Below are 15,280 nucleotides of genomic sequence, written 5' to 3' on the forward strand. Positions count from 1 at the left end.
CACACCTTGTGATCATGCACTGAATATCATGAACAAATATATATTAATATCAGATTTAATTATTGGAGCTTTATACAGTGGTGCTTGAAAGTGAACCCTTTAGAATTTTCTGTGTAAATATGACCTAAAACATCACCAGATTCCACACAAGTCATAAAAGTAGATAAAGAGAACCCAAGTAAACAAATTATGCAAAAATATTATACTTGGTCACTTATTTATTGCGGAAAATGATCCAGTTACTGGAAACATTTAGATTCAGTTATTGCTGCACGAGGGGGTCACACCAGATACTGAAAGCAAAGGTTCACATACTTTTGCCACTCACAGATATGTAATATTGGATCATTTTCCTCAATAAGTAAATGACCAAGTATAATATTTTGGGGGTGCCAACCCATTGCAGGGCACAATCACACACACATTCACACACCCATTCACATATTACGGACAATTTAGAGATGCCAATCAGTCTACAACCTCATGTCTTTGGACTGTGGGAGGAAACTGGAGTACCCGGAGGAAACCCAGAAGCACGGGGAGAACATGCAAGCTCCGTGCGCACAGGGCAGAGACGGACCTGAGATTGCTTGATTGGTTGCTTGACTCATAGCTTCATTCATTGATTGATTGATCAAGCTTAGTGGTTAGCACGTTCGCCTCACACCTCCAGGGTTGGTGGTTCGATTCCTGCTGCTGCTCTGTGTGTGTGGTGTTTGCGTGTTCTCCTTGTGCTGCTGGGGTTTCCTCCGGGTACTCCAGTTTCCTCCTCCAGTCCAAAGACATGAATGGTAGGCTGATTGGTATGTCCAAAGTGTCCGTAGTGTGTGAATGGGTGTGTGAATGTGTATGTGATTGTGCCCTGCAATGCACTGGCACCCTGTCCATGGTGTACCCCACCTTGTGCCCAATGCTCCCTGGGACAGGCTCCAGGTTCCCTGTGACCCTGTAGGATAAGTGATATAGAACAGTGGTTTTCAAAGTGGGGGCCGCCAGGGGGCGCCCAGAGGGCCTCAACAATTTGGTGTGAAAAATAAATAAATGTATGTTTTCTCTTTCTCACTGTCATACACACACACACACACACACACACACACACACACACACACACACAATCAATTCCTAATGTAATGTAAAGATGTAAGATATAATTAGTTTGGGAACTACTGGTATGGATGGATGGATCTGTTTTATTGTGTAATATTAACGTGCTAGTTTGAGTGTCTGCATTACTTGTGAACTCCTGTCGCTTTAAGAGCTCTCAGTATGACCTCTACAGGAGATTCAGAAGAATGAGATGCATATGAGAATCATACCCTGGGGTTTCAGAATGTCCCGGATCACAACCTACACTGGCATCCTATACATTCAATAATCTGACTGTCTGTGCTTAGCCTCAGATTACCCGTGACATGCGCATTAGATGGCGAAGTAAATTTAGGAGTTAAAGCTGCAGAGCTGTAGGAGATTGATGATGGTGCTGAAGCTGCGTGGAGCAGGATGTGGTGAGTGTGCATTACTTACTGCGGCAATTTCATACGGGAAACTGCGATCTATATCCTAGCTTTTCCGCATTCATGATTATTAATTGCAGATTTCATCTTAGTATTGACAGTAAAGACCGAGATTTGGGTTTTTGCCTTGGATAAACAAAGTTGCTAGTAGATGGTGTGCTAGGCGTCCTTGTGCTTAGGATGGGTGATGTCATCGCAGAGACGCGCATCATACTGCGCCATAGATTCTAGAGAACACAAAATAGACTACAACCACGAACGAATAAGCCAGGCTATATAATTACTTACTTGACATGATTGAATTTATACAATATGTTTATTTGTGGTAGCCATTTGTGATCACATCTAATGGATGCGGATGGTTGTTAGTCCTAAACATTTTTAATAAGTTAAAAATGTGTGTGTGTGTGTGTGTATATATATATATATATATATATATATATATATATATATATATATATATATATATATATATATATATATATATGTGTGTGTGTGTGTGTGTGTGTGTGTGTGTGTGTGTGTGTGCATCATAAATGGAAAGATAATGCTTTCTAATAGGCCTGTACTGAGTATAGATGCAGTGGAAGTGCATGCATACGCATTCACAATTCTCTTTTGAATATGAGGGTTGTTTTTTTTTTTTTTTTTTTTTTTTTTGGTGTTGTATTGTTTATGTTGTTTCGGACATCTCACTGGTTGCGATGCAAATTGCACATTCACGATAACTTTCCTACAGTACGCAAACCATACTCGACCTTAATTCAACTACAAGTCCCAGGATGCTTCGCGGGAGGAAGCCACAATCACAGCACCCCAGTTACTTTAGGCTACGTCCCAAACAGGAGCACACTTCCATACTTAGAAGCAGATAGTGCTCAGTGATGTACACACTCTGTGGTAGGGTAGCGTCGGGCAGTATAGTACAGGGTTAATGCGGTTTGAGGAGTAGCTTTCCATTAATAGAAACAGCGTGTTTGAACAACTATGCAGGAAGCATGTGTTTATCTTACAGATGCTGTCATTTTTATCCTTCACAGAACCATGAGGAAAACCATGATGGTGGACCGGTGCTGAACTTGAACCTCATCCGTGAATAGTTAACAACTAATCAGAACGATAGCTACCTCTTAGGGAGGCGGGTCCAAAAGAAAAACACAGCTAAATACAGCCTGGGACATGGCAAAATCATGGGCTGATACTTGCCAGGTTGGGCTTTTTTCCTCATCAGAAGAGTTTGGAGCGAATGAATGAATCGGGATGAACTGGAGGTTTAGTGGTTTTGAAACGGAACAGCGATGGCAACCAGTCACGACTCCTGGTAAGTTTAGTTTATTAAACAATAAAAAAGAAAGGTTTGTTAGGCTTTTGTTGCATCCGTTATTGTGATCACTTTTTTCTTGACATGTCCGTTAGTGCTTGCTGTGTAATGATGCATCAATTATAATGTTTAGTTTCATTTTTTATGATGTTTAGAAATAGCAGGACAGGTCAGTGTGATATGGCAAGAGTGTATCAGTACTGATGGCCCTAGAATAAGAAAGCTAACGTCCATATGAAAGCCGCGCCCTCTCTGAAACCCTCTTGTGCTTCAAAGCTTCATGTGGTTGGGTTTCCTTTACTCTAATATTGAGGCACTGTTTTGGATAAACAGGGTACTTGCTATCATTGTGAAAAGGAAAAAAAATGTCTGTAAAGTTTATAGTAATTTAGTGGCAGCAGGGTTGGCAGTAAAGTACTGTAAAATGTATAGTAAACAACTATAAAACATATTTACAGTAAAGTACTGTAATGTCTTACATAGTATAAGATAATACACTCCAGAAAAGTTGCTTGTTGGCTGATGCTTTTTTTAAAAAAAAAAAAAAAGAAAAGAAAAAAAAAAGATCCAGAATACATCTGAGTTGAAGGTTAAGGGTCTTGTTCAAGGACTCAACCATGGCTGTTTGGGACTGTGTGGGATTTTTAAGTTAAGCCGGGTTCACACTGCTCACACTGCAAATTTGTCATCGGAGGCTAGTGTGACGTGTTCCCCGACAGCCGATTAACGGACGTTGTGATCAGATTTTTCCTCCGATTAAATTCTGGCAGTGTCAGAAGATCTGAGGCACTGTCCTGTAGTGTGCCTTCTCCTACGTACGAGTCTTGAATGTCGTACACTCTGACATTAATGACAACTGATATCCTACAGTGTGAAGTGGTTTACAGCAGGGATCAAGTTCTTACAGTCTGACAAGCTACAGTCACAAAGGACTATTAAAAATCGCAGTGTGCACCCGGCTTTAGTCGGAGTTGACTGGGAGTTGAGTCGGCTCAGTGGTTAAGGCTTTGTGTAACAGATCAGAAGATCGTGTGTTCAAATCCCAGCTGCTATGGTTGGGTCCTTGAGCAAGACTCTTAGCCTTTAGCTTAATTGTATGTTGCTCTTTCTTAAAAGCATCATTCAAATAAGTTATTTTATACTATGTAAGATGTTACAGTACTTTAAAAAAATGTTTTATAATTGTTTACTGTAACTTGAACCCTGTTGCCTATAAAATACTGTAAAATTCACAGCTAAATTTTTAAAAGTGTAATACAATAAGGCCAATTCCTATTGGCCTTTGCAAATTACTATGTGGTTTAATATAATAATTATAATTATGCATAACTTTCTTGTGTATTCTAGTGTTTCTGTGGCTGGTTAGTTGAATAATACTTGAATAAAACATCTGATCAAAGCAAGACAGGCCAATGTATAGCTATCTTCATGGAGTTTACCAGCATACCTTAATAGCTCAAGATGTATCACAACTACAGTTATATTATCAATAAGGTTAAACTGTAATGCAGCATTTTGTCAATTCCATACAACCTTACCATGCAGCCAAACTGTGTCACATGCAACTCTAAGGAGCTTTCTCGTAATGGCCTCCAGGATAATTGAATTTGTGTGAGGGCTAATGTCATGGTGGAAGTCATTCATTTCTATCAAGTGGTATGCTTAACAGTTTGCTGTCAAGGCCTGCAAAATGCAGTGGCGTCCAATCAATAAAGCAAGTAAGAAAATGAAAAGGATCTTTCCCTAATATTCAGTATGAAATGATTTACTTTTGTCTATACATAAATCGATGCATATAAAATTTATTTAGAATTTGTATTGAATAGGCATATTTTATTGAAATTCTAACATTGTTGTATTTTATCACTTACAGGTACATTGTAACGATTAATTAAGCTAGCTCGTATATATATATATATATATATATATATATATATATATATATATAACATTCCATTGATTCCTGTGAGTTGTAATCTATTTTTATTGTACATTATATTATTAATTACAACATTTATTTAGATGACATTGGTCACTTGTTATCTGAATAATATTTTTTTACTCCTCAGCACTTTAAGTATCTTCAGCTTCATGCAGAGTTGTGTGCCCTACATAATTCTTTATTTACACGTTTCAGGTTGCTGTTGGTGACAGTCAGGCATGCGTACCTAGGCCGAAGGGTCTTCCAAGTCCCTTGGTCTACAGCAGTCCAGCAAATCAAGCAGCTCATCTACCAAGAAACAGACTTCCCTGTGTGTGAGCAGCAGCTGATTCATAATGGAAAAGTGGTGAGTAATAATCAGTGAGCACACTCTAAAGCACAAGTGCTTGCTAAATTGCTTTATAGGGAAAAGCATTTACTTGTATTTAAAAATATCCTTATTATTCAAGCTAAACCATTAAATTAATTAAGATATTACAGCTTGCATTTCTGTTTAACTTATTTGTGTTTTTGCATTTGTATTAAAATTTGCGATTTCAGTTTATGTTCTCGATGAATTAACATTCAGTTAATTTCTCTGCATTTTTATTTATTTATTTAATTTTAAAAAAAATATATATATTTTTTTAATGGAAGATTTATATAGTATTTCTTTTACTGTACACTATTGTATGGTGTATATATGATATTAAAACATTGACCTAAGCTGAACTGGTCAGCACCCAGATGATTAGGTTTATAATCTACTATAACAAATTAATTGAGAGGTTGAGCAGCAGATTTCCACTCCTCTGTTCTCTGAAACACATTAAATATCATTTCCTTCATTTGTGTGTGAATGGGTAATGCAGAAAGAAAATAGGGGGCAACTCTCAACCTTGTCTTTTGTATATAAATGTTTTACAGAAATATAAGTCAGGCTCATTTCTTGAGGCATTTTATAAAGCTCAATTGTTAAAACAGTATTGGAATTAAGATATGAATTATATAACTTGTAATAAGATATATTAAACACTGACATAAGTGGGGGTTTTTTATGGTTGTGCTGAATGCAAAAAACTGAGTCATATATCTTCTAGTCAAGACATTGGCCCGTAATGTTCCTGGGTTCAAATATTTAATATTTATGCAGTTATAAAAATTAATAGCTTACTGTATATATTTGAAATAAATGACAGGGGTATTTTTTGGAAAATATGCACTTAGGTCATTTCTTTCATTTAAGGAATCACTGATGGCCATGTGATGTGAAATTAAACCAATGGAATTACTATTGCATGAATATGTCCAAAGAATTAAAAAAGACTTAGTTAATTTACTGATGACATAAAGATCCTGAGGTGAAACAGACGTCTGACCTGAGGCAACTTTCACTGCTTGCCCTGACTGCTCTAAACACATGATCTTAAAACAGGGAAGCCTTCATGATTGAAAAGAGCAGGTGGGAAAGCTCTCCCCAAGCTTACTTATGTCATGATCAAAAAATAATCACAGGTCAAGCAGTCTGTAGATTTGGATACAGCCAAACAGATAAGATAATCTGGGAGCAGTCTGAGATTCCATTCACAGTTACAGAACAGCAAGCCTTGACTTCATATTTCTTGGTTCTTTTTTTTTTTTCCATATACGCCTGCATTTTACTAGATAATACACAGTAACCTCTGATGCTGGCATTACTCCAGCGTCTGTAATAAGCTTGGGAATTTTTGCTTGTGGTGATTCTTGCTGGAGATGCTGTGACAAGTTAGAAAGAGAAAATAAGAGGGGGGGGGGGGGGGTGGAACTAACTCAGCATGTAAATGCTGTCTGTATTTCTGTACAGGGTAACTTTTTCTGTGGGCACAGTCTGCTCAGCCTAGAAATCTTACGCTGCCTTGTGCTACAGAATGTAATCAGTCACATTATAATAAGTATTAGGCTAAATGTTCAGGGTGTTATCTGGAATTAATTATGGAATTACATTAGTATTGCAATAATTTTTTTCAGTATTACATTTTATACTATTGCATCTACATTTATTTATCCAAAGCAACATACAAGTGAGACACAGTCCAATCGTTGAGCTGAGAATTTTGGGTTAAGGACTTAAGGATCAACGGTGGCATGGTATTTGAACAATAGGATCATTGAACCATAGCCACTGAACTAACACTTAATCTTTTGCATGGCACTATATTGAAGTCGAATTCATACTAAAGCTGCACAGTGATTTGTAGTTATTTTAAACAATACTGCAAAAGTATTACTTATCAATAATCAGTATTATCACTGAGGTGACATGGTGGTTATTTTCTAATAAGTTGTGGCCATAAATTAATATATTGGCAAGTTTTTTAAGATCTTTTTTGGTAGCCTTAAGATACTTACACTGTATGGCCAGAAGTTTGTGGACAACTGACCATCATATACTCTCATGAGGTTCTTCCACAAACTGTTTACACAAAGTTGGAAGCACACAATTGTCTACATTGTATGGATGGGCGATATGGACTTAAAACTATATCACAATATTTTCTGGTATTTATTGCGATAACAATATCAGTGACTATATAAATATAGTACCATTCACCACTGTTTTTTGCTACAAGTGATAGCTGTGATCTTGAGAGCCTCAGAAACACAAACATTGATCTAAACATAAAACTGATTTTCTGTAACCAAACCAGTTCCAGATTGGAGAGATAGCTCCTCGTTTAGCGATAAACTCCTCCTCAGATTCACGTCCGCCTTCCGCCGTACATGTTTTCGCTCTGCCCGTGAGCTGCGAATGGGTTGCAGACCATCGCACACAAATACGTCATCAACTTGGCTTTATTGTTATTATCATGGGAAGACTAATTCTTATTGTGGGGAGAATTTCTACCGGTATATCGCAAATGATAATGTATCACCCCCTCCTACAATGTTTTTGTATGCTGTAGCATTAAGATTTCCCTTCACTGGAACTACAAGGCCCAAACCTGTTCCAGCATGATAATGCCCCTGTGCACCAGACGAGGTCAATAAAGACATGGTTTGCCAAGGTTGGTGTGGAATAACCCAAGTGGCCTGCTAAGAGACCCACCCTCAACCCCACTGAATACTTTCGGAATGAATTGGAACACTGACTGCACACCAAGCCTCCTTATCTGACGTCAGTTCCTGACCTCATGAATGCTTTTGTGGCTGAATTGGCAAATCCCCACAGCCACATTCTAAAATGTGGAAAGCCTTCACAGAATCCTGGCGGTTATTATACCAGCAAAGGGGGACTACATCTATAATGGGATATTCAATAAGCAAATATGGGTATGATTGGTCAGGTGTCCACATAGTTCTGTCATTATAATGTATCTTTTGGCATTTAGTGAATTGAAATGAGTGAGAAATCAATTGAATTATACGATTATGGCCACAAAGATGCAAGATGGATAAAAGTGATTAAGTGAAATCTCAAATGGAATAGACATTTTTGCCCATTCACACTAAATGACTGGAGGCCATGTGTTAAGTATGACATCCCCACAATATATTAAGTTGTGGGCTCAAGTGACAAAATTTGTGGTCACAAATCTCATGGCCACAATATAGAAATTCATGGCCACAAGATACTCAAAATATTATCTTGTGGCTTTCTTTTGACCTCAATATATTATTTTGTGGCCAAATCTTTCTTTAAAAAAACCCCCAGCACGTCACCTTAGTGGCTCTGCAGAAAAGTAATGTATGTAATGAGTAAATGCGTTCTTGGCAAGAAGTGTACATAACTAGGTGCAAAATAACTACAGAATTAAGTGTTGTAATCTCTGAGACTGATCATTTGCTGACCAGTTTTATCAGGTGGCAACCGTGTGCGCCAGAACATGTTGAGCAGAACGGCTGAGTTCGCAGAGGCTTTTGCTTTGAAAACATTCTGTAGCCCTTTTGACTTGTCTGAGCAGAGTAAAATATGATGTATTGAAGATTTTTTTTGCTGATTTTATACCTTGAGGCTACACATAGCTAAATGCCCACCTGCTGCAGAGTGGGTGTACTCAGATATGATCAGATGCTCCAAATGACCTAGAGGGGCTTTGTAACTTGCATAAATCAAACTGAGATTGAATATAACGCACTACTAGAGAGGCCAATGTCTGTCTCAAAGAGAGTTGATTTCCTTTCCATCATATTGATATTCATTCCCCATATGTATTGTTTTACTGTAAATTGTCCTATTGATCGCATGATGATATTGAGGCAATCTGTTTTTTGTTTTGTTTTGTTTTTTTATTTAGATCAAGGACGGAGTTGTAATTGGAACCTTGGTACTACAAGGGAGTCCAGAAATAACCATGACACTGCATGGAAGAGGACTGCGAGGGGGTGGTAACTTATGAATACTTTTTTCAAATAGATAACTTGTACATATTAAAATACAATTAATATGCTCATGAATTAGGATGAATTTAGTATTCATGTGATATTTATATAAGTAATAATTTAGTACTAGTATTAGATATTGTATTAGTAGGTGTGTGAATGTGCCATGCGATGGATTGGCACCCTGTCCAGGGTGTACCCCGCCTCGTGACAGATGCTCCCTGGGATAGGCTCCAGGTTCGCCCGACCCTGTAGGATAAGTGGTTTAGAAAATGGATGGATGGTTGGATGCATGGATAGTATTAGATATCTACAGTGAAGTGCAAAAAGTTACATCACCCTTGGTTGGGAAAATACCTGCCACTGCAAAAATTCAAAACAGCTGCAGTTAAAAAGTGGAATAAATGTGCACATGTATATCACAATCAGAAATATTGTTTTGATGGTTACACGATAATATCTTATCATATACTTTTTGACAATTCGGTAAGTGTAACTCACATTAAACGTCTTGTTACTTTCATTATTTTGCATTAAGGGCATGTAAGCCTTTTCATTTCACCGTATTTTACCATCTAAGAAGATGAACATTTCATAGGCAGCAGTGTTTTTACATGTCAAACACTCTCTTACAGGGAGGTTTGGGCAAACCACTCCACCTTTGGTAGAGTTTCTGAAAGACATTTTACGGCGATATCCAGAAGGCGGACAAATACTGAAAGTAGGTCTTGTGTTGATCAATATTATATCCATTTAAAGTTAGACATACTGTATGAAAACAGACTGGTGACAAATTAAAGAAAAAAGCAACCTAAGTTGTTGGGCCATGAGCAATCAGAACAGCTTTAACTCCCCAGCACAGATTCTGCAAGTCTCTGAAGCTGTACTGGAGGGATGAACTCCTTTCTTCTAAAAGATATTCCCTCAGTTGGTGTTTTGATGATAGTGGTGCGGAGTGCTTTCTGACATGTCACTCCAAAAGCTCCCATTATTATTCACTGTGTTGAGATCTGGTGACTGTGAAGGCTACAGCAGGGTCATCCTAGATGAGACCATCATAGAAACGTTTCATCATAGGAAAATGGAGATCAGGCATAACTTTTTTTAATTTATTTGCAGTCACGCCTCTAAGGGGATATGTGGACTCATGCCAGCAAAATGAATTCCCCCATAGCATTACAAGTTCCCTGGTTTTCCTTTAGTTTGTCACCCATTTGTAAATAACATTTTTGAAAGAGACATATGAAATGACAAACTACCTAGATTCCTACTTGGAATTGTTATGAAATTCTGTAAATATGTTGTGTAATAGTCACTGTGATGGTAAGTTCTCCCTGCTGATGTGCATGTGCTCATTATGTGGCAAGGTTTTTGTATCGATCACCCCATTGAAACAATGAGGGGAAATGTCACAAGTAAAGATACACAGTCCTAAATCGAAAGTGGGGGGTCAGTGGCTTGCCAGCCTGACCTAACTGATTGGAAAAATAGTATTAAAGCAAATACTATGTACACACTCTTATTCTCTTCCTAGTAAACAAGATGTAATGATCATTTCTTGATTCTTTATATCTTCTATCTCTTTTAGGAGTTGATCCAGAATGCAGAGGATGCAGGAGCAACGGAGGTTAAATTTATGTATGATGAAAATGAATATGGAGTGGAGTCACTGTGGTCACCTGATATGGCCCAATATCAAGGTACGTACTAAATATTTAAAGCAAATGTGCCATTAACAGTATAAACCTTTTTTTTTTTTTAAACCTTAAATTGCTGTGCTTTGTACAAAATCTGTGTTCACTGTACAAAGCTCATTATACAACTGTAATGCGATTGTGTCTGCCAGGGATGGCCTTGTATGTGTACAATGATGCAGTCTTTACGACAGAGGACTGGAATGGGATCCAGGAAATTGCAAGGAGTAGGAAAAGAGAGGACCCTTCAAAAGTTGGCCGATTTGGGATTGGATTCAACTCTGTGTACCACATAACAGGTAACTGTAGTGCGTTCAAAATCTCAGATACCAATTTTACCAAAAAAAACATAATTTGTAGGTGTTATAGATATCACACATTTAAGATGAATTATCTAATCTTTTCAGATGTCCCAAGTATATTTAGTGGGGATCAAATTGGGATGCTGGACCCTCATCAGATGCTGTTTGGAGTCCATGAGTCTGGACAGTGCTGGAACTTGAAGACAGATATAAAAGAAATTACAGAGCTGAATGACCAGTTTGCCCCGTACTTTGGCATTTTTGGCAGCTCTGAGAAGACCATCAAAGATGGCAACTTTCCAGGAACGCTTTTTCGCTTCCCTCTCCGTATGAAACCTTCTCAGCTGAGCAGTAACGTGTATAATAAAGAGAAAGTTCTAGAGCTGTTTGAGTCTTTCAAAGCTGATGCAGACACAGTGCTGTTGTTCCTGAGGAGCGTACAGAAGGTCTCTCTGCATGTCCGAGAGTCAGATGGTACTGAACGGTTGCTTTTCCAAGTCTCAGCAGGTGAGAACTCTGAACACAAACTTGAGCGGTCTAACTCTCTGAAAACTCTAGGCCTTGCCATTGAGAGCTACAGTAATGGTGTGCCAGTTAATTCAATCACTTGCAGCACATACCAGCTCAGAATTGAGGTGCAGGATAAAACTGCAAAAGAAAGTCAGAGGACCACTTGGTTGGTTTGTAATGCTGTGGGTGGACGAGGCATGTGTAGTGAACTGGACACTCTTGCAGATGATCTAAAGTTCATCCCAACTATCGGCATAGCTTTACCACTGATGCGTCTTGATGACGAGGACAAGGGTGCAAGCTACAGCTTCTCAGGGCAGGCATTCTGCTTTCTTCCACTGCCCCTGGGCGAAGAGAGTATGACAGGGTTACCAGTGCATGTCAGTGGCTTTTTTGGCCTGACTGATAACCGTAGGAGTATAAAATGGCGGGAGGTGGACCAGTGGAGGGACCCGGCGGCCCTTTGGAATGAACTCCTCGTTGTAAGAGTCATTCCAAAGGCATACTCCACGCTTATTATGGACACTATTAGGAGAATTCAGACCATGAAAGACCAAGATTTTCCACTCACTCCTAGAGGCATTTATGAAGCCTGGCCTGATCCCAACAGGATACGCTCACACTGGAGACCCATTCTTGAGCCACTGTTCCATGACTTGCTCCAGGAGCCAGTCATCTACTCTCTCAGCTGCACTTGGGTCAAAGTGGAAGATGCAGTGTTTTTAGAGCTAGACTGTACCCAGGACAGCACAGAATCAGTAATCAAATACCTCCAGAACTCAGGGATGGTGCTGGCCAGAGTGCCAGTCAATATTTCTGCTGTCTTGACCACATTTTTCACCAAACCTGACAGCCTAAAGAGAGTGACGCCTTCTTTTGTGCGGCAGATGCTAAGGAAAACTAGGCACAAAGGGTCATCCAATGAGAAACTGCTTCTGCTTGAATTTATTCTCAGTGATGCCTGTTACAGCGACCTTATTGGACTAGAGCTGCTGCCTTTGCAAAATGAGACATTTGTTGCATTTTCTTCCTCTGTGAGTGACAAGGATGCGGTTTATATTGCCTCAGAAGAGTACCCAAGGTATGGTGTTAGAGTTGTTTTTTTTAATGATTGGTACATAAATTTTGATTGATTGATTTATTTATTTATTTATTTATTTTACAAATGTATAGTGTCATTTTACATGAATATCAGGCAGAGATAAATAAACATGCCTCATAAGTATTTCTACAGTTTGGTTCTATATAACTTGGCTTTGGAATAAAATATACACTTCCCCTCCCCCCTAATTTCCTCAATAGGTCCCTTTACCCAGGTTTGGAAGGAAGATTCATACTAGAAAGCATTCCCCCACAAGTCATGAATAGCCTGAAAGAAGCAGCCAAAAGTAGAGGTAAATATCCATCCATCCATCTTCTATACCGCTTATCCTTAGAGGTAAATATATAAATGATTATCATCACCATTAGCACCATTACATTATGGCCAAAATTTTTTATCAAAGGGGGCCAGATTAGACCTCATCAAAATACAAAATAAGGGCCGGGCTCCATTGTACTGTAGTTAAAATTAAATGATGAATATGAGCTTTACTTTGAAAGTATTTCATCCAAATTGGGTGAACGGTGCAGGAAATACAGCACTTTTTTACATGTTGCCCACTTTTTACATTACATCTATCTGCAGGCCGCATTTGGCCCTGGGGCTGGACTTTAGACACCCCTGTCTTAAAGCAACAAACTCGCATACATACTTGTTCATGTTATGTCTACTCTTTCAGCCATGTGAGAGCTAACACCTACAAACACACACTGTTGACATTACACGAACAAACCCGAGTATGTGGTCTGTCCATGAAATCTACTGAATCTACAAAGCTTGCTTCTGACTTTTATTCTTTTTCAGACCAATCTTAATATTCAGAATATACAGTAGTACTACATGATGTTACCTTCATTTGTGCTAATCACTTTTTAGCTATTTTAAGTCTTAAACGAAATGTGATAACCTTTTAAAAGGTGCCAGGCAACATTTCTTTCCAGGAATTGCTGCTGACATAAACTTTAGGTGATAATGCTTTGGCAGAGAACAGCATTCTTCTCTTCTGAGTGCACTGTCATTACATGGCATTGCAGGACCTGATCAAATTCACTCACAGTATTTATATAGCATATACACTGTAAAATGTAAATAATTTACGTTTTAGAAAATCAATGTAATTCACTTTTTATTCACATTTTTCTTTTGTGAGATTAATTATGTTTTTATTCTGGTGCTGATGTTGAATGTGAATCCCAGTTCAGCAGTATCTTTGGGGTTGTTCAGGTAAGTAAGTGTTGTCATACCTGTGTAGGGGGAGAAGCCATTCTCCTCCTTAATGGATCTGTCATTACATTTGCAGTGATACAATAATACAATCTAATATTTTTTCTACGTTTAGTCTACTTACCTATTTGCAGCACCGTAATGCCAAAGCACTAACTGATTAAAACAATTAATAAATGTCAGACATTATCTAACTAATTTCCATGTGCTAACAAATTTTAGATTTTCATAACTCAAATGTACATCGCTATGCTAAATTATTAGACAACGTAAAAGTGATGACCAAAAGAAGAAAAATAACATACTACAAGAGTACAGTGTTAATATTTGTATGTTTACAGCATGCAGTGCATGTTAACAGGTTCCTTGAGGGACTTGTTCTTGTATACTTGTACCAAGTTTGTGTTTTTTTTCATACATTTTTTGTACGTCATACCTTTACCTCTGTGATTGTGATTTTCCAAAATTACAAACTATCATGTGTACTTATTAAAATTGTGTTTTATATCAAATAAAAATAAAATAAAGGAAGCATCATTATTATCACTAGCAATTTTATTGTATTGAATAATTATACACATTTTCAACATATATTTTTAACAAACATTTATTAATATTATTTTTTATAAAATATAATTTTTGATTATTAAAATAATTTTTATTATGTTTAGTACACTGTCACCATTCACTTTATTAGGAACACATGTATACCCGCACATTCAGGCAATTCATCCAATCAGCCAATCATGCGGCACCAACACACTGCTTGAAATCATGCAAGGGGGGGTGTTAGTTTGACCATCTCATTTTGACCATTGTTTGATTGTTGGTGCTGGTTTGAGCATTTCAGAGTCTGCTGATCTCATGGGATTTTCACTCCCAACAATCTATAGAGTTTACAAAGAATGGTGCAAAAAACAAAAACCGCCCAGTGAGCAGAAGTTCTGTAGTGAGAGAGGTCAAAGGAGAATGACAGGCAGGCTACAGTAACTCAAATAACCACTCTTTACAACCATGGTGAGCAGAAAAGCATCTCAGAATGTACACCATATCCAACCTTGAAGCAGATCGGCTACAACAGCAGAAGGTTCCACTCTAGTCAGCCAAAAACAGGAATCTGAGGCTACTGTTGGTACAGTCTCAGTGGGCAGCTGAACCTTGGAAACACTTTCCAGTCTTTAACTGTTCAGTTTCAGTGAACCTGTGCCCACTGTATCACTGCATTCCACTGCATGTGCAGATGTACAGATGTTTCTAATAAACTGGACAATGATGTATGCTGTTAAATCTGAACACAAATAAAGTTTTCATTATCAGCCAATACCCTAACTTA

At 38.1% G+C, this 15,280-nt stretch overlaps 1 protein-coding gene across 3 annotated transcripts in view; it reads left to right on the forward strand.

Annotated features, from left to right (window-relative positions):
- Nucleotides 1-1,059: 1,059 nt before the first annotated feature.
- Nucleotides 1,060-15,280, forward strand: part of sacs (sacsin molecular chaperone) — a 28,429-nt gene continuing 14,208 nt past the window's right edge. Inside the window, exons 1-10 of one of the 3 annotated variants that reach the window (XM_053647194.1) lie at nt 1,060-1,505; nt 2,555-2,835; nt 4,973-5,123; nt 9,031-9,121; nt 9,751-9,836; nt 10,704-10,815; nt 10,962-11,108; nt 11,217-12,702; nt 12,924-13,015; nt 13,921-13,947. In XM_053647194.1, coding sequence (XP_053503169.1) covers nt 2,813-2,835; nt 4,973-5,123; nt 9,031-9,121; nt 9,751-9,836; nt 10,704-10,815; nt 10,962-11,108; nt 11,217-12,702; nt 12,924-13,015; nt 13,921-13,947 — 2,215 coding nt within the window. In that variant the 5' untranslated portion in view covers nt 1,060-1,505; nt 2,555-2,812. Of the gene's footprint in view, nt 1,506-2,030; nt 2,836-4,972; nt 5,124-9,030; nt 9,122-9,750; nt 9,837-10,703; nt 10,816-10,961; nt 11,109-11,216; nt 12,703-12,923; nt 13,016-13,920; nt 13,948-15,280 lie in introns of those variants that run through there. The other 2 variants (XM_053647196.1, XM_053647195.1) reach the window with 2 other exon arrangements.

This window comes from Ictalurus furcatus, chromosome 17 (genome assembly GCF_023375685.1).
Source record: "Ictalurus furcatus strain D&B chromosome 17, Billie_1.0, whole genome shotgun sequence".
NCBI classification, from domain to species: Eukaryota; Metazoa; Chordata; class Actinopteri; order Siluriformes; family Ictaluridae; genus Ictalurus; species Ictalurus furcatus.